The sequence below is a fragment of the Camelus dromedarius genome, chromosome 29 (assembly GCF_036321535.1).
Source record: "Camelus dromedarius isolate mCamDro1 chromosome 29, mCamDro1.pat, whole genome shotgun sequence".
Classification (NCBI taxonomy): Eukaryota; Metazoa; Chordata; class Mammalia; order Artiodactyla; family Camelidae; genus Camelus; species Camelus dromedarius.
In genome coordinates this window covers 24,355,779-24,374,499 of record NC_087464.1, presented here as the reverse complement: position 1 = coordinate 24,374,499, position 18,721 = coordinate 24,355,779, and the positions used below count along the sequence as shown (strand labels likewise).

General features: G+C 59.3%; 1 protein-coding gene and 1 long non-coding RNA gene across 2 annotated transcripts in view; one reads left to right on the top strand and one right to left on the bottom strand.

The window, feature by feature from the left end:
* The first annotated feature begins 1,124 nt into the window (after window positions 1–1,124).
* On the top strand, window positions 1,125–2,253 carry LOC116149389 (uncharacterized). Its single transcript, XR_010378220.1, has 3 exons — window positions 1,125–1,231; window positions 1,763–1,817; window positions 1,968–2,253. It is a non-coding gene; the product is annotated as an uncharacterized LOC116149389 (long non-coding RNA).
* Window positions 2,254–5,675: 3,422 nt separating this feature from the next.
* Window positions 5,676–18,721, bottom strand: part of HCN4 (hyperpolarization activated cyclic nucleotide gated potassium channel 4) — a 39,371-nt gene continuing 26,325 nt past the window's right edge. Inside the window, exons 3-8 of the mRNA XM_031440872.2 lie at window positions 12,674–12,835; window positions 10,384–10,602; window positions 8,218–8,364; window positions 7,872–8,112; window positions 7,407–7,571; window positions 5,676–7,294 (exon numbers count right to left, since the gene is read on the bottom strand). Coding sequence (XP_031296732.2) covers window positions 5,832–7,294; window positions 7,407–7,571; window positions 7,872–8,112; window positions 8,218–8,364; window positions 10,384–10,602; window positions 12,674–12,835 — 2,397 coding nt within the window. The 3' untranslated portion in view covers window positions 5,676–5,831. The remainder of the gene's footprint in view (window positions 7,295–7,406; window positions 7,572–7,871; window positions 8,113–8,217; window positions 8,365–10,383; window positions 10,603–12,673; window positions 12,836–18,721) is intronic.

Genomic DNA, 18,721 nt, shown 5'->3' with positions numbered 1-18,721 from the left:
GCGGGTGGGAGTGTAAGTTGTTCGAACTGGTTAAAACAGCTTGGCACTATTTTGTAAAGTGAAGATTAACTCACCCTATGACTCAGTTACTCCACTCCGAGATACAGAGCCTAGAGATGCTGTGTGACACATCTTTACCAGGAGCCACAAACAAGGACGTTTGTAGCAATAGCGTGTGTAGCAGTGAGAAATGGAAATGACTGAAATAGCTGTCTCCGGAGGAACTCGTATGCCAGTGGTGGCGTACCCAGCTACCAGACTGCTACACAGAAGTGAAGGAGAGGTAACCAGGCTCCATGCATCAACAGGGTCTCCAAATTACAATAGTGTATGAAAAAAAAAGCAAGTTACTGAAGAACATACAACAGGCTGCCACTTACGTAAAGTTCAAAATTTTACAGAAACGTTCAGTGGTGTATGAAAGTGGAAGGGGTATGGCCCACCCCTGGTGCAGGCAATGAAAAGGTGCATTATTTGTAAAGAAATTTAAAACAATAATAAAATGGACTAACTCCATCTGCTGCTGCTCATAAGCGGGCATCAGTGATTCTGAACAGCGTTGTTGACAAATTCCCCCTGACCCTGCAAAGACGACGACTTTCCATCCCTACCCTTCTGTCTAGGTACACAAGGGAACACATGGTTTAGAGACGTTTTATTTCTGTAGTAAAAAGTATCATGAAAAGTAAGGGGATGATAAAATTAAAGTTCAGCTGAGTGGTTTATCTTGGAGCTCGAGAGAGGGATATGGTTGGGGACCAGCACAGATGCCTTCGAAGAAATTCCTTATGTTCTCTTTTTCATACTGAGTGATTGGTGCATGGCTGTTTATTGCATTTTTTAATATCTTAGGTATTTATCATGTTTATTTATATCTTCTGTATGTATGAAATTTTCCACCCTCAAGAGAAACCTGAAGATGCAAAGTCAGCAAGGGGAGGGGAGGGTTGGAGAGGACTTGCTCTGTCATGCACTGGGAGCTGCAAACTCAAGAAAGAAGAAAGGACCACAGCGAGCCCGGAAAGGATGAGGAACCGCGTGGGGGCGGCAGCAGCAGACACCCAGGCTGTGGCTCAGGAGGTGCTGGGGCCTGACCTGTGGGGGGGGGGGGGGATCTGGGGAAGCTGTGGGCGTGGGTGAGGTTTCCCGGAAGCACGTGTGGTGTGGGAAGCGGGGAGCCTGGAAGCCCCGGGAGAAAGAGGGGCCCTTCAAGCTGAGGCTGAACAGAAAGGTGAAGCAGCTGGAGAAGCACGGGTCCTGCGAGCTGGGGGAGCCGGAGGGCAACGGCCCCAGCCTGGGACGCTGCCCTGGGTGTCACAGCCAGGCGAGGAGGACCTTGTCTAGAGCCGTTCGGTGCAGAAGCAGCAGGAGCCAGATTGCCGTGGGGGGAGATGTGACTCAGAGGAAGGGGAATGAGGGCGGGGCGTCCAGATAACTCTCAAGAAGTTTGGCTGAGATGAGGAGCAGCAGCTGGGAAGAGACAGGGAGTCAAGGGAAGGCTTTATTACACTTTTTAAATGTTCTTTTAAAGATCTCAATCTGGTTGAGCCCCACAATGGCAGAGGGGTGGCCTCCGGCCTCCCCCCGGCGCTGGCAGCTGTCCCCCAGAGCCAAAGCAGGGGGTTCAGTGGCTTTTCTATGAAGGGGGCGGCTGTCTGCCGCGGCGGGGAGGAGTAAGAACTTTATCACTGGTGATGGTGAAAGACAGGAGAAAGTAAACTGCGTTTAGTCATTTTTATTCTGGTTTTTAAATTCTCTACAGGCAGTGCATCCTCTCCTGCCGGCATGGACAGACTGCTCCTGCCACCCAGCCTCCGGTACGTACCACCAGTGGGAGGGACAGGGTTTGAGTCTCCAGACCCGGGTGTGCAGCCCGGCTCCTTCACAGTCTAGCTGCCGGGTCTGGGCACCCTGACCCTCAGTTCCCTTTGGCTCCCTGTAACTGAGGCTTATTCCTACCCCCTTAGGGCTGCTGTGAGAATGGAGTAACAGGAAAGCACCGAGTGCCTGGCACACAGTAGGTGCTTACTAAGTCAGGGGACAGAGAAGATAGTGACTAGTGTTGTCCAGCTCCCAGCAGGTGGACCCAGCGTGGGGTGGGTGGGGGTGTGTGTCCCTGGGCTATGGGTACCCGCATATCCACTCCAGATCTACCCCTTGTGGTTTGCCTGGGCCCGAAGCTGAGCCCTCCCGCCCCACATCTGCTGTCTGCAGAGGCCTCCCCAAAGCCCAGAGGCCAGGCCTGTATCCTGCCCTGCCCTGCCCACGTCCCCGAGGACACGCTGCCGCCTGGGCCGCAGGGGGCAGTTGTCATGGGGACGCAGGGCCTGCCAAGCTGCCTTCTTAGCAACGGGACTCCCAGGCCTGTTACCATGGAAACAGCATTGAATCAGCTATCAGCGATGGGGACCGGGTTCCCTGGCCTTTTCTGAGGACTCTCCCCTCCTCCAGCAGGCAACACGGCATTCCTCTCCTCGCGCCGCGCTGGGAGCCCCGGGGACTTCGCTCTTCCAGCAGTGGATCACTGCCTCTCGCCTACACGGTGAGATCCAGCTCCCAGGGCCCGCAGGGGCCCTCTGCGGCCAGGGGGCCATCTGAGGGCTTTTCAGGGGGTCTGGGGGTCAGCTGTCCCAACCCCCCCAGTTGGGGGGTGGCTGCCACACCTACTGCTGGGCTTCTCAGGTTCCCCAGCCTCCTTAGGAGACCAGTGACGGTGTTCCCTCCGTGGCCGCTCTGAAAAGCAACCTTCTGTCCTGGCCACGACACCCTCCCCCCAGCCTGGTCACCTTTTGTCCCCCATCCACCCTCCGGCTTCTGAGGGCCCATCTGATCAGGCTAAGATGGCATCTGCCTCTTCGCTATCCATCTGGGGTCATGTGCACACTGACTACCCTCCTCCTGCACGGAGCACCGAGGAGGCCCAGGACTCTGCAGCCCCGCAGCTGGCGTGGGAAGGGTGGAGCCAGGGCCTCGCACCCGCACCAGCAGGCACAGGACACGCGCTCTCACCCTTCTCTGTGACTCTCACCAGCCCATAAACAGCGCACAGGCTTCTCCTAGCCAGACAGCGCACCCCTGCACACCTCTGGCCCCCTGCTCCCGGGGGCACAGGCTTGTGCCCACGAGTGCCCATGGGCTCTCGAGACCATGTCCCACTGCCCCCCCAGCCTGGCTCCGGAGCCTCCAGAATGCCCCACTGCCTTCACTCCACCCCCCCCACCCCAATCTCCGGCCCCTAGAAGAAGGCAGCATCAGCTGGCATTTTTTTTATTTAAATAAAATATACAACACGGCACATTTACCGTTTTCCATTTTAAAAGTGGAAGATTTGAAAATTGCTTGTGGGGGATCGGGGATGGGAGGGCCCTCTGACCTGGCTTCCCCAGTCTCCATGGGGTCTCTGGGCTGAGTCAGAGCTTTTACAAAATGAGTGTGTGTAAAGAGGGTGGTGAGGACAAGCCCTGATGGCAAGGGAGGGTCCTCACTGCTCATGGCCCTGCACCCTCCACCCCACTCATCCCCTGCCACCTCCAGGACTAGACTGAGTTTGGATCAAGTCCTGCTGCCTTCCTTGAGGGGCAGAGGTGGGGGCAGAACTCAAGTTGAGGGTATTGCTACTTCCAGCTCTGAGAGCTCCCTGGACCCAAGGGGGCTCCTCCTGCCCAGTGGAGCCCAAAGCAGGGTAGCTCCCAGTCGCTCCCTAAGCTCCCAGGATCCTTTGCCCTCTTCTCCCCTGGATTATTGCCTCATACCCCCTGTGGCCCATCCGTGGAGGAATTTTGTCCACATCCCAGGCCAAAACCTGACCTTGCCAACATTCTGGCTTAGAGTGTGGAGGAGGGTTCTGGATGGACAAGGCTGTTCCAGCCCTCTTCATTATTCAAGTCTGGGCAGCCCAAACTCCTCCCACCCTTTAAGCAGTGAGCAGACCACTGACCTTGGCTCTGGCAGGTATCTGAGCTGCTTTCACAATGGCCCCCATGCTGGACGCTTCTGGCTCCTAGTTGCCACTCCCCTTAGCCTGTCATCTAAGGCATTCCCTCTGACCACCCTGCCTCCACACCTCCACACCCACCTCAGTCATGTCCCCACCGTGCGCTCCATCTGATCCCTTGCTCCCTCCTTCCTTGCCTCCCTTCCTCCCTCCCTCCTTCCCTCCCACTCTTCCCATACCTGGAGGCCTGGCTCAAGCCCACCACTGGCCACACACCTTCCTTAGGCCCTTAAAAAGGTCCGGCCACCTCCTGCGTCCTGAGCTCAGAAGTCCTGGAGCCTGCAGCCAAAGCTCCCTGCGCTCTCACCACAGCTCCCTGGGGCAGCGCTGGGCACATGGGGAGGGGGCAGAAGAAACATGATGTGCTGAGCACCTACTATGGGATGTGCCAGGCGCTGGGCTGGGCATTTCACATGGGCTGCTTTTCTCACCTGGTCGTCATAGGTCCTTGTGAAGTGGGACCACAGTGACTCCCATTTTACAAATGAGGTAACAGACTCAGAAAGCTAACTTTGCCCGAGGTCACACAGCAAAGTGGCAGGTCTGGGATTCAAACCCAGGTCTGATTGCCTCCAAAATCTGGTCTCTTCCCTCTGCACCATGCGTGGGGACTGCTGAACTCAGCCCCTCTCAACAGTTTTCTAACGAAAGGGATATCAGCTTTGGCCTCAGGCAGGCATGGATTATACTCTCAGATCAGTCCCAGCTCTGCCACGTGCAGATGTGCAATTCTGGAAGTTACCGAAACTCGGTTTCCTCATCTGTGAAATGGGAAGAATCAAAGTAACTACACCTTCCTGGTCTTTGTAAAACTGAAGAACGTTAATGGTTGTAAAGTCTAAACCAGTGCTTGGCACAGAGCGGACTCAATGAACAGAAGCTCCCCTCACCCCTCTGCACAGACGGGAAAACTGCGGGCCCAGAGGTGACGGGGTGTGCTTGAGGCCTTACGGGAAAGGAGGCACGCTGGAGTCTTCTGCTTCCACGTGGGAGGTCGGGCAGGGACTGGACTTGAGACCAGAGATGGGGAGAGAGGGGGGCCTGCCGAGAGGTCCTGGGGCCTCTTCCCTGAGGGCTGGAGAGAGCAAGTGCCCCAGGCCCCGCGCTGCCCAGCCTGCGGGCCAAGGCGGGCTGCTGCGTGTAAGGTGACCTGGGTGTCCCAGCAACACGGGGTTAAACTCGGCTGCACACACATGTGCACACACGTGGTGGCTATCTACATGGCTCTACACAGCGCTACATAGCGATACATATACACATCTTACATACATATACATATATTCATATACATAGCTTGCTAAGTTTGCAGTAGAAAAAATGCAAGACGCTCAAGGTCCTGGCCCCCGTTTGTCCCAAGGGCTTGGGCAACTGAGACTCCGCAGGAACAAACCCAAGGGCAGCCCTTTCTGGAGGAATGAGATGACCCCCAGCAGAGCAGGGCTCCAAGTTCACAGCTAAGGGCCTGGTGGTGGCTATTGCCCTAAAATGAATACAATGACAGATCTGCTTTAGGAACCCCAAACATGGGTCACCCCCACCCCTGCCAAGCCCCGGAGATCCCACCCGCCTTCCTCTGGCTTTTGCATTTGGGCCCTGCCTGCTCCCCTCCCCCCCTCCCCCCTAGTGCTGAGTATTAAAATAGTCTATAAAAGCAAGTGACCAAAAATCTATAGCTCTAAGAATACCTGGTTATTTTCTGCTGTCTTTTGTTTTTCTGGGGTGGATTTTTTTTAATGATAAATATTATTGTTATTGGTATATCTCCTAATCACAGTTAAACCTGAAGGAGGAAAAGGGAGAAAAAAAGACGAGAAGAGGGAGGGGGAGGGGCCGCAGCTCATAGATTGGACGGCAGTTTGGAGCGCACCGGCTCAGACCTGGCCCCAGGTTCCCTCTGGAGAGCAGCAGTCAGAGGGGGCCCCCCAGAAGAGGTGGCTCTTGCCCCAAAGAAGGAAAGAGGGGGTGGCAAAGAACCTGAGGATGTCTTCCGAGGCAGAGTGACGTGCTGGCCGGGGACGGCACCATAGGGCCTCCCGGGAGGACCGAGGCCCCCGCTGCCCCCGCCGCCGCCCCCGGCTCTGGGGAAGAGCGGGAAGGCAGCCACGGACTCCCCAGAGGAGTGCGGGGAGGCTCGGCGGAGAGTCTGGGCCCCGTCCTGGGGCAGGGCCGGCTGCGAGGCTGAGATGAGCTTGAGGTCCTGGGTGAGGCGGCCTGGGGTGAGGGGTGGCGTGCCCCGGCGCTGGGGGACCTGGGGCGGCGGGGGGCTAGAGGCGGGCGGCAGGAGCAAGGAACCGTGCGAGCCGGAGGCCCGGGGTGGGGCACTCGGGAAAGTTCTGGGGGGGCCTGGGCTGTGGCCGGGGGGGCTGGGACCTCCTCGGGGGGTAAAGGCTATAGGAGAAGCGCTCCCGGAGGCCCCGGCCACGAAGGACGGCCGCTCCGGCTGCCGCGGGGGTGTCTCTGGCGTACTGGGTGGGCCGGCGGCCGGCCCCGGGGACAGCTCCCCGGGAGGCTGGCCCAGCTGCCCGGGACTGGACGACGGGGACCTGGCCGAGGGCGGCGGCGGCAGGAAGTGCTCCAGGAGCGCCAGGCCCCCCCGGGCGCCCGGCAGAGGCGGCGGCGGCTGGCCGGCCTGCGGGGAGCGCGCGCCCGGCTGCAGCGGGGTGAGCAGCGGGGAGTCGGACGAGGACAGGGAGCCGCCCAGCGCCTTGTGGAAGTGGCCGAAGCCGGCGGCGGCGGGGGCGGCCGCGGCGGCGGACGGCGTGGGCGCCGGGGAGCAGCCGCCGACCCCGGCGGGCGGCGGGGAAGAGCTGGACGAGGGCAGGAGAGGGCTGAGTCCGGCGGGCGCGGAGAACCCGGCCAGCTGCTGGATGTGGAAGGAGGAGGAGGACGGCGTGTCCGTCTGCGACGGGCTGCTGGCGGGCGAGGCGGAGCCCAGCGCCGACGGGATCAGGGACTGCAGCCGCTTCAGGTGCCGAGGGGTCTGGCCGGCCCCGAGGCTGCCGAGCCCGGGCCCGGGCGGGGGCCGGAAGATGGCGGCGGGCAGGCGCGGGTGGTGGGTGAGCGCGATGGCCACGGAAGTGGTGGCGGCGGCGGCCTGCAGCGGCGCCTGGATCAGCGGCGTCCAGATGACCGGCGTGGGGGCCGGCGTGGCGGAGGCGGCCGCCTGCACGCGGTGCGCGCAGTGCGCCATCTCCCGGTCATGCTGCACGATCTGCTGGATGATCTCGTTCTCCTGGTAGTTGAAGACGCCCGAGTTGAGGTCGTGCTGGACTTTGTGGAGGAGGATGGAGTTCTTCTTGCCTGGGCCACCGAACAAGAGCAGGCGCTCAGGCCGGGGTGGGAGGCGGGGGGCAGGTGTGCACCTGCCCGGCTGGGAACGCCACCTCCCGCCGCCCTCCCGCCCGGCCCTCACCGATGCGGTCCAGGCGGTCCAGCGCCACCGTCTCGAAGGCCCGCCGCATCATGGGGTACTCCTCGAGCACCTCGTTGAAGTTGTCCACGCTCAGCGAGTAGAGGCGGCAGTACGTGTCAGCCCTCACACTGGCTGTGCGCCGACCCCGCGTCAGCAGGCAGATCTCTGCCGGGACAGCAGGGGTCAGCGGGACTCCCGGCAGGCTTCAAAGGGCCGCGGACCCACCCTGACCTGGCCCCGCCCCCCGCTCTCTGGTGCGGAAGCTTAGCAGGTTCACAAAGCCCCCACCCTCGAGCTGTGGCCACACTGGATGCCAGCCCATCTTTTCCATCTCTGGGACCCCACCCCTGTCCTGGACTCACAGACACCCACCTCCAGGCAGTGGCCACGAAGGGTCTGCGATGTCATTCTTAGTGTCTCTCCAAGGCATTCCCCTGTCCCCCCAGGACCCCTTGGCCGCCTCACCTCCAAAATAGGAGCCGTCGGCCAGCTTGGTCTCCTTGTTGCCCTTGGTGAGCACGCTGACCACGCCGTGCTGGATGAAGTACATCTTCTTGCCGATGGTGCCCTCGCGGATGATGTAGTCCCCCGGCTGGAAGACCTCAAAGCGCAGCTTGGTCAGCATGGATGTCACAAAGTTGGGGTCCGCGTTGGCAAACAGTGGCATGGAGGCCACCAGCTTTCGACAGTTAAAGTTGATGATCTCCTGCTCGCCAGACACAGTGGATTGAGAAAGGGAGGAAGAGGTGAGGTGGGCCGTCTAGCCGGCCGGAAGGCCTGGCCCCAGTCCTGGCCCGCGCGCAGGGCTCACCTCCCGCAGCGGCTCGCTCAGCTCGCCCAGGATGCTCTCCTCGTCAAACATCTTGCCCTGGTAGCGGTGCTCGTAGTAGTCATGGATGCGCTGCCGCGTGTCGGGCGGGAGCTTGTGGAAGGACATGTACTGCTCCACCTGCTTGTACTGAGGCCCGGGAGAGGACAGGGCGTCACCTCCTGGCCGGCCAGCCCCGCTGTTCCAGCTGCACCAGCCCATCTCGGCCGCTGGTGACCAGAGGCTGCCCGGACCCTGAGGGCCTTCTTGGCCGACCTTGGCCCCAGGAGATTGAGGTCCTCAGTGTGGGTGTGTCCCTGACTCCCAGCTGCTTGGGGTGGAGGAGGGGCACCAGCAGTGTCCAATCCTCACAGTGTTCTTTACTAAGAAGACTGCCCGGTGACAATAGGGACTGTCCAACACCCAGTTACAGGAGGCCAACTGACCAGGAGGTCGATCTAGTTTCCTCTAAATGTCAGTCTCCTCTGTGTGACAGTGCCGACTAAGGAGGCCTTAACCACCAGCTCTGGAAGGAGCTGTTGCCCGTCAGCGATAACAGACTGGCCCAGGCAGGGAATGGGCTGCAGCGGGCTAGAGGGATTGGAGGCTGCAGCCAGGGTGCCTGCCCCATCGTGTGGGGCACGTATCCAAGCGTGGTCCCGGCTGAGACTGAGTCTTTTATTGAAGAGCAGCTCCAGCCCAGGGGAGGCACTGGGCAGAGCAGGGACCTTAAACAGAGATTTGGGGACAAGGGGTTTGGCGACAAGAGGTTTGTGAACCTGAGTGCCCAGGACTCAGCCAGCTTTGAAATGCTTCTGCCCACCCTGGGGGTGACGGATGGGTGCTGCTCCCGCCGCCCCTGGATTGTGGGTGGAGAGTGGGGCTCCCCAGGAGCACGGACAGGAAGCATGACCAGGCAAGAAGAGATTTTTCCCCGCACTGGGGTGTAAAGGAGGTCCCTGTACCCCAGGGACAATCAGAAATAGGGGAATCTATTCCCATATACTAGTGCTCCAAAGCAGGGACACAGTGCTGCAGAGAGGTGACAACAGATAACTGAGGACTGGGAGGTGAAGCTCCCCAACATTCTTCCAGCTGCCGTGAGCTGGGCTGGGGGCCAGCTGGGATGCAGGGAGGGAGATGCTGGCGGGGGCGGGCAGTGATGACAGACATCGAGGACGGCTCCTGGTTTCGGGGCTGGGCACCTGCACTGCTGCATCCACTAACGAGACAGGCAAGGGTGTAGGTTTGGAGTGGAGAGGGCGAGAAACTGTTCTCATTTTGGGCATGATGAGGTTGAGGTCCAGGGAGGCATCAAATAATCTGGGGCTGGGGAAAGAGGTGGAGGCTAATGATACTATTTGGACCCCACTGCACTGACATGATACAGAGCACAGGGTAAGGGCGGGGAGGGAAAACAGGGGAGAGAGAGGAGCAGAGAGCTGGGCCCATACTACCAGGGCCCAGTAGGGGATGACTGAGAAGATGAGCCAGCCAAAGAGGAGAACTGAGGGTGTGCGGTCCTGGAAACCAAATGTGAAGCCAGGAAGGGACTAATAACTGTCTGGTGTCGAGCAAGATGAGGACCCCAGAGGACCCACTGGCTTTGGCAACACGGAAGGCAGAGGTGATTTCAGACTCAGTGGGCTGAGAGAAGAAAGTGGATTCAGCAGCCATAAATAATGTGGGTTTTTTGGTTGGTTGGTTGGTTGGTTTTAGGCATTTGTCCATGAAAAGGAGACAAACAGCAGAAAAGACAGCATTTGAAGCCCCATGATGGTGGAGGGACAGATGTTTTTAAGAAGGGAGAGATGCAGCAAGTTTCAGTGCTGATGGGAAGGCCCAGTGCAGGGGCAGCTGGAGGGGATGGCGGGCACAGGGCGGGGCAGGAGGGAGAGGGGCCCTCAGTCAGGAGAGACAGGCTCCCAATTACAGCAGGAGAAAAGGAGGGTACAGATAAAAAGACCTTTAGAGGTTTAAGGTAGGGGAGTCGAAGTAGTTCTCATCTAGGAGGGGTCCCCCCTCCTCTGTCGCCCACATGGGGAGCCCCAATCACAGGGAGTGGCCACTTGGGGCCCCAGAAGCTGGCAGCCTGTGCTCCCTGTGGGAAGGACCGAGAGACAGGTTCTCCTGAGAGAGCCCAGGGTGGACCGCGGCGCTCCGCCCTACCTTTTCCTGGTACTGGCGCCGGGAGGAGTCCAGGGACTGGATGAGGGCGGTGGCGTGGCCGATGAACATGGCATAGCAGGTGGCGCCCACGATCATGCTGAGCATGGTGAGCCAGACATCCGACATGCCCACCGGCGCCTGCCGGCCGTACCCGATGCACAGCATGTGGCTCATGGCCTTGAAGAGGGCGTAGGAGTACTGCTTTCCCCACGAGTTGTTCTGCGGACAGGCGCGCAGGGGGATAGATTGGGGGAGCGGTGGGGTGGGCGCGGGTCCGTGAGAGGGCAGGCCCGCTTCAAAGGCACCTAGAAGAGTCCCCGCCACCTCCCACCCCTCAGCCTGACTTTGCCAGTGGCCGAGCTCAGGGCCCCCAGCCTTGCTGGTGACTGAAAGCCTTGGGCAAGGGGCAGTGAGGACACATGGTGACCAAGCGAATCCCCTCTCTGGCAAGAGGGGACAGGGGTCAGACTGGAAGCCCCAGCAAAGGGATGGGCGCCAGCCCCGCTCTGACGTCGCAGTCCCCGGGCTGCCAGGGGCCCGCCTTGCAGCCAGGGCTCCGGGCTGGGCCGCCCTGCTGTCCTGCGCTTGCCGAAGCCACTCCATGCCCCCACCAAGCTGCTGCCAGCGGAAGCCCATTTCCCCACTGACCTCAATTATAAAACCAGATATGCTTCCCCTGGGGGGACAAGCTCTGGCAGCCTGAGCCAAAAATGCTGTCCTCGTTTTGGGTGAGCGAAGGTAGAGCACCAGGAGCTAAGTCAAGGCGCCTCCGGGGTGAACCCAGCCTGCGTCCCTCCGTCCAGGCTGGGCGGCCAGGCCCCCTCCCCCACCCCGCAGGCAGCGGGCTGGAGCGCGCACAATGCCGGGGCGGGAGGAGGGCGGGAGGCAGCCACGCTCCTGGCTATTTTTGTCTCCAAAGCCAAAGTCTCAAGGAAGGCTCAGTGTGGGAACACTGGGCTCAGAAAGGCCAGCTCCTGAATTTAGTGCATGTGTGGGCCTGTCACCCTCATACAGAGGAAACTGTCCCAAATGAGGGGGCCACCAGATGAACCCCAGCACTGGCCACCTCCCCCGTGCTCTCTGCTCACAAGGCGGATGCCTTAGCCATGACGTGGAAACCCACCCCAATGCATGACCCCCAGAACCCCTGCCCAGAGCCCCAAGCAGTTCTGAGGTTACCATACTGTTCCCAGCACCTGGAGGAAGGAACAGGAGCTGCCATGTTCAAGGTCACTCAGACCATCCTGGACAGAGCTGAGTTAGTCTAGAGGCTCTTAGTCCAGACCAGGATGGGAGGTCTTGGGGGGCTGATCTTCAGGGGTGAAGGGGGCCTGGGCTCTCAGCTGCAGGGCAGGGGTGGCCCCCAGCTGCCTCCAGCCAGGGCTTCCAGTGGCCATACTGCTGAGTCTCTGGGGAAGGGGAAATTCAATCCATATGGCCGATTCATTTACACTTAGCTCATCAAAAGGCTGTTTTGTAAAGGCCTGTTTGATGCTGAAAGATGCCTCAGGGGTCTCTCACCTCTTTTCAAAGCTGCTTTTTCCTCCCCTGGGGCCCTGAGGATTTGCCCAGAGACCAGACCAAATTCACTGAGAGTGAGAGTGAGGAGGCAGGGGTTCCCAGACCCAGAGAAAGGCTCACAGGTCCTGGGGTCTCCTCCATCCCACCTGGAGCCCACCCTGTTCATGGGAGTCTGGGGGACCTGCCCCAGGACTCCTCTCACTCACCTGCAGGGTTGGAAAGGGAGGGGGAGAGGGGTTCGGGCTCAGGACCCCACCTGTGACCAGGATGTGTGTGTCTGTGGGGCTGGGGGATGGAGATGGAGAGGGGGAGGGGCGGGGATGGGGGAGAGCCCAGCTCGGAGCAGAAAGGGGCAGCCGTGTGTGGTCTGGGGGTCCATGTGTGCTGCCAGCAGTGCCCCTCACCCCCTCATCGATTTCTCTTCTCTAGAGCTTGGCTTTTAAGGGCGGGTCTGCCTCCGAGGAGCAGAGGTAGGAGGGCAGGAGCCACCAGCCGGGCTTTGCCACAGCTGATAGACCTGGTCTGAGTCTCCCTGGGTGAACCCAGGGCCCCGTGTGGAGGCTACCAAGCGCAGCAGAGGCCGTAAGGCAGCAGAGGGAGCAGCACGCAGCCAGGATCCGTGGTGGGCCTGCGCCAGACAGAGCCCTGTGCCCAGGGCCGCGGGGCTGGCGCTGCGGGTTCTACGTGCTGGGACTCAGGACCTCCAGGTTGGGGACCTGCTCTGCCCATCTGTGCCTCATCCACCCCCCTCCCCCTCCTTCCCACTCACCACCATGTTGTTGATGGACACCCAGCAGTCGTCGGGGAAGTCCTGCAGCATGGGCACCAGGAACTGCAGGCAGCCATCCCAGTGGCACAGCAGGAGCATCATGCCAATGAGGTTCACGATGCGCACCACTGCGCTGGCCAGGTCATAGGTCATGTGGAAGATCTGTGGGCAGAGGCGCAGATACGGGCCCAGTCAGCGGGCGTGGGGGTGGGGGCGCCTGGCCAGCTCCAGGCCAGACCCTGCAGCACACAATGGGTGGCCCACCCAGCTCGGTGCAGGTCCAGGCCGTGTTGAGGGTGGGGAGGCATCAGGCCAGGCCCTGGGAGGAGCAGACTGCAGGCTGGAGGGCCCAGAGGGACGCCTCCTGGGATCTGTGTGGTCCTGGCAGGACATGGGGAGGAAGACACACAGGGCCACACACAGCCCCAAAGCGGCAGAGAAGCTGCTTGCTCAGCTCACCTAGGCCGTGAGGACAGTATGAAGAAGAGCCAGCCAGCCGTGACTTCTCAGGGATCACGGTCTGTAGTCACATCAGGGACATGGAGTTTCCATAAATCTGTCCCTAGACTCCCAGGACCCCAGGGGAAGTGGGCGCTGCCTAAGGCAGACAAGGATTTACTGAGGGAGCAACACGGACACACAGGCTCCAAGTTTACACAGACCTTGATCCCAGGCCCAACTCCTACCCAGTTTCTAGCTATGTGACCTTGAGAAAGTCCCTGAACCTCTCTGATTGCGTTTCCTCATCTGGAAAATGGCAATAAAAATTTATACCTGAGTAGGTTGTCAAAAGGATTGAATTATACATATAAAGTGCTTAGTACTAGGTATGGAAGTATTCAGTAAATTGCAAACCATTATTAATTGATAAGTTATTAATAATTAATCTTTACGGTTAGTTAATATGAATGAGTAATAATGCTCTTCTGCACCATTAATAAAGTACAGCACCCTCAGCCCCAGCCCACTGCCACCAGGCCGTCTCTACGTCTGTGCCCCCAGTGAGAGGTTGAAGTGTGGCTGGGCAGGGCTGAGGGTGCCGCATCCCAGCATCCCGGCACACCTCCCTCCTCCCAGAGCTGCCTCTGGGTCTGGTTTCAGCAGGGGTCACCATGGTGACAGAACGGTGAGGGGACAGAGATAGAAGGAAGTCTGGAGGGACGCCTCTGGAAGTTCTGGCCTTGCCTCTGGCCTGGGAGGCTCTTGGGGTGCCCGCACCCCTAGCTGTATTCCCAAGCAGAAGACCTTCCTAGAGAGGGATTTGGGGGCCACAATTGCAGACCTGTCAAATGCCACTGAGACGTAGTTTAAGCCCATTTCAGATGGGAAAACTGAGGCCCAAAGAAGCAGACCCTAGATGTCTCCACCCCCTGTCCAGTGGTCTTCTAGCAACAGCCCTGTAGCTGGTGGCAGGATATTCTGATACTAGTGACCTGAGTTTCCCCTTCGGAAGTGTGGGCTTAGCCTGGCTCTTGGTTTTGAAAACCTGAAGATGAACACCATTTGTCCATCACCCCCTGGGTGGTGCCACCTGCTGCCCTCTTAGTAGCATGACTCTGGATGTACCAGCTCAAAGGATGAAACAGACCTTGGGAAGTTTCACAGACAGTGGCAGCTCTAGCTTGTCCCGTCACCCCCCATGTCCCCAGTGACAGAGGGAAAACAGCACCACACCTGAGTAAGGGCACACAGTCCCACAGTCATTATCTCATTTAAACTCACAACAGCCGTTTGCTGAAGACACTGTTAACCCATTTACACCAAGGCTCAGAGACTTGCCCTCAGTCACGGTAGCAGCAAAAGAGGCAGACTGCAACCCCAGGCTGCCTGCAGATTATTACAGTGGCCCAGGGAGAGACGGGTGGTCTTCAGTAGCTCCATTTTGTAGATAAAACAACTCAAACCCAAAGTGGCCAAGCAATGTGGCCAGATTCATACAGCAAGCTGGACCCAGAGCCAGGAGGGACTCCCGGCGCCTCAGCTCTGAGCCCAGTGCTCAGTGTACTGCTGAAGTTAGAGCTGAGCGCCCGGCAGCCTAGCCCCACGGGGGCCCAGGCACCAGCCCGGGGCTGTCGGAGTGCCACTTCCTGGCTAAGCCGGCACTCCTCAGTACAAGGAGATGTGGGCACTGGTGCCAGCAGGGCGGTCTGGAGCTGGGGTCTGTGTCTGGGACGCAGAGCGAGCCCGAGCACGCCGCCTGTGCCTCTGGCTGTCCCTCCACTGCTGCACCCCAGGGCCTGGACCCTGAGCCTGGGAGGCTCCCCGGGCCTCCCCCCTGGTCCCACAGCAGCTGCTGAGTACCAGCGCCCCAGCTGTGGCTCCGAGGGAAGATCCCACTTCTGCCTCTTCAGCATTTGCCTAGGTGAACACAATAGTTCTATGACCCTTCAGAGTCTTGGTTGACCAGGATGCCACCGGCTCCCCCACTCTGGGGGGATGGGCAGGGCAAGTGACATGAGGCCGCTTAGTCTAAGAGGTGGCTAGCACTTGCCTTCACCGCCCACCACGCCTCAGCTTCCCCTCCTGCCCCTCCTGCCAGGGACGCTGGAGAAATTCACCTAGCTGAGAAAGTGCCCTGAACACATACAGGGGTGGGGTCATTATTCTGAAGTTCCTTCGTTTCCCTGCTGCTATGGACTGAATGTTTGTCTCCCCCAAATCCGTATCTTGAAGCCCTAACCCTCAATGTGACGGTATTAGGAGGCAGAGCCTTTGGGAGGTGATTAGGTCAAGAGGCGGGGGGCGTCCATGAACAGGATTGGTACCTTATGAGAAGAGACACAAGCGAGTTGATGTGTGGCCACGTGAGGACACAGGGAGCAGGTGGCCATCTACGAACCAGGGTGCAGGCCGTCCCCAGAACGCGGCCGGGCCAGCTCCTGCTCTCGGGCTGCCAGCCTCCAGCACCGTGGGGCGTAAACACTTGTTTAAGGCCCCGCAGCACTTTAACAGCCCGAGCTGGGACTACACTCAAGGCCGGCCTGGGTCCCTTTCCGAAAGCGTCCCAGACCCCACAGCCCAGGATGACTGCCCCTTTCCGTGGGTCACTCTGGTCTCAAAGGCCAGATCAAGGCTGGCATATTTTAATGCCGTGTTTTAGTGTCATCATGGTTTTTCTTTCCTTTGTAACCAGTTTTCTTCCAAGATCAGATCCTTGTCTAATTTGGCCCTTGTCACAATCTCAGCAACCGGTATGGCAGAGCACGTGATGGGGTCTCAGGAACCAAGAAGTGCTTAAGTGAGGAAGGTGGAGGTGATGAAGACAGTGATGGGGTTGATGGTGACTAGGACTGCCATAAGTATACAGGTGGCCTTTGAGAAAGGCCCCATTCTGGGCAGGCACAGCCCACAGGGAACCTGCCTTTGGGGGACGAGAAGGGTGTGCCTTTTCCTGCAGGTGGCACAGGCTCATGCATCCTCAGAGAGCATGGCGGTGGTGGTCATGCTGTGCCTGGCACCAGGCTGAAGAAGGATGCAGCTGCTGGGAGCGACCAGTGCGGGTGGGAGGGTGGGGTTCTGTCACAGGTGCCTCTCAGACACGGCAAAGCCAGGGGCACCAGCATGGTAAAGTCAGAGATTACTGCAAAGGGTCGGTGAGGGGACATCCATTCAGGCTAGGAAGATACCCCAGATGGTGGACACTCGCCCCATGCCCTATACTCTACGGCATCCGGGCATGATTGCTGAGAACAAGGCTGCATGTTGCTAGGAGAGGCCGCTAAACACTCAGGTGTCCCCACTGTGGGCTGGGGCCACAGGCCACCTGCACATCAGCTGCTCTGTGCACATATTTGTCTTGCTCTTTAGACCTCATTAAAACTCTCTTTTATGATGTTGGTTCTGGCTGTGGGGGTTGAGTGTCTTCATTTCCAGGGCCCTGCAAGGCTTGGCAGGTGGGTGGCCTGGACAGCTCGCTCTCTGTGCCTGGCGTGGCACTTGGGGGAAGCTCTGCCAGCAACTCCCATCTGCAGCTTCTGGACCCCGAGGCAAGGACAGAGCGACATGTCTCCCACCTTGGACAAGTGCCTTCTCTGCTCAGAGCCTCAGTTTCCTCATCTGTGTAATGGGTCAATAACTGCCAGCTCCCAGGACTGTCCTGGGGATCAGGAGAGGATGTCCGCAGCTGGCACACAGTAGGTACTCAGCATATGTGCCTTCCAGCTCTTCCCCAGCCCTCAAAACAAAGAGTTGGCTTTCCAGTCCTGTGGAGAAACTGGAGTTTCCACCAAGGCCTCTTCCTGGGGCCTGGTTGAGTTCTCTCCCAGGACTCATTTTCTCCTCAAGGAAGAAGAACAAACTTCTCCTTGTGTCTCAGGAAAAAGCAGCCACATAGAGGACAGCAGTTCCAGGCCTGGGAGGATGGCTGGTACATGTGTATCCTGGGTACAAACTCGATGTGGCTGAACAGAGGGTCACACGGGGTCCCTTCCTGGAGCCCACAGAGAGGACCACACCTCTGTGTCACCCCCAACCCCCAGCCTGAAAGAGGCGGAGAAATCGATGCCCCCAGGGAGCGGAGACTCAGCAGGGGCTGCACGGCCACCCTGGCTGACCCCCTCCCTCCAGCTCCTCCCACCAAGATGCTGCCGAGGGAACCAACAGGCTTCTGGGATGGGTCACTGGGGTGCTGGGCCCTGCAGGGGAACATCCGAAGGGGGGCAACCACATTTCTAACAATAGCCTGCATGCCTGTAACAAGCTCGCACCTCAGAGGGAGGGAAGAGGCTTGGCTGGGAGAGGCTTGGGAGGGAGGATGCTGACCTAGATCGCCCAGGACGGAGGCAGAGGCTGGCATCCTCTGAGACAGTCGCCTACGCCTGCCAAGACCCTCCACCCACCCTGACTCCCAGGAGCTGCTGCTAATACTCAGGAAGCCTCTGGCTCAGAGGGAGGCGGCGGAAGGCTGAGGGTCAAGGGTCTAGCGCCCCTGCAGCTTCGCCACGGGGTCTTGGGAGGCAGACTCGCCAGCCCCGACGACCACGTCCAACAGGATCCTCACCAAGGGAGGCTGGGGTGAGGACTGAGCCCCAGCCTCCGACAACATCACAGCACATCTGATAGTAGGGGAAACTGAGGCCCAAGGAAGGAAAGAGTCGCATGAGTTGGAGTTGGAGGAGGAGATGGAGCAGGGTCTTTTCTCTATGAAATACCTCCCTCGTAGGTCTGATGCAGACCTCAGGCCTCAGCGAGTCTCCCTGCTGCCAACTCCAGGCCAAGCTGAGGTTGGGAGAAGCCCTGGGGTTGGGTGGCTATGAAGGATCTGGAGACAGGGTTCCTGGGGTCAGCTGGGAAACCCCAATCCAATCCCAGGGGTCCGGTGGGAGCCCTTGCCTGGGCAGTGTGCCCGGCAGACACCAGCTCAAAGCAATTTCCTCCCCAGCTGGTAGGCAAGATAAGGGTGTGTGTGGAGGGGGTGGGAAGTCATCCATCTGGCCTCCTGGGTCTCCCTCACTGCCCACGAGATGTGGTAGTGACGTCTATCTGAGAGCCCTGACCTCAGGCCTCCTGGGGCCTCTGTCCACCCGGGGAAAGGCCGGGGTCAGAGCCTGCCTCACTAGTTCTGGAGAGCCCAGAGGGGCAGTAGGGACAGGAGCCCTGGCCAGCTCCCAGGTGTATGGTGCTGAGGGGAGTAAAAGAAGCACTAAGCTTCTGCCCCAGGGCCCACCCTGCCCAGCCACTGGCAACTCGGCCAACTCTCCCCAAAATACCATGGCCCTGGGACCCAAGAATGGGGAGCAAGGATGACCCCTCATGGGGCTGGGGCCTGGAGACATGAACCTATGCCTGAGAAGGGAAAAGCTTCTCTCTGCTTTTAATGGCAGTCTAGCTGTAAGTCCAGGACACACGGAAGGGTGGGGGTTTCTCGGTGACTGAGGGAGCCAACGTGATCCTGCATTTCCACTTGGGACAGAAACCAAGAGACAAGTCTGCCAGGGCGTCTGGGAAATATGCCTCTGTCATTCCTCCGCAGCCACTCCGATCAGCCTGGCCAGCCCTGAGCTCAGACCCACATGCCAAGTTCTCTCTGCACCGCCATATCCTCCAGGT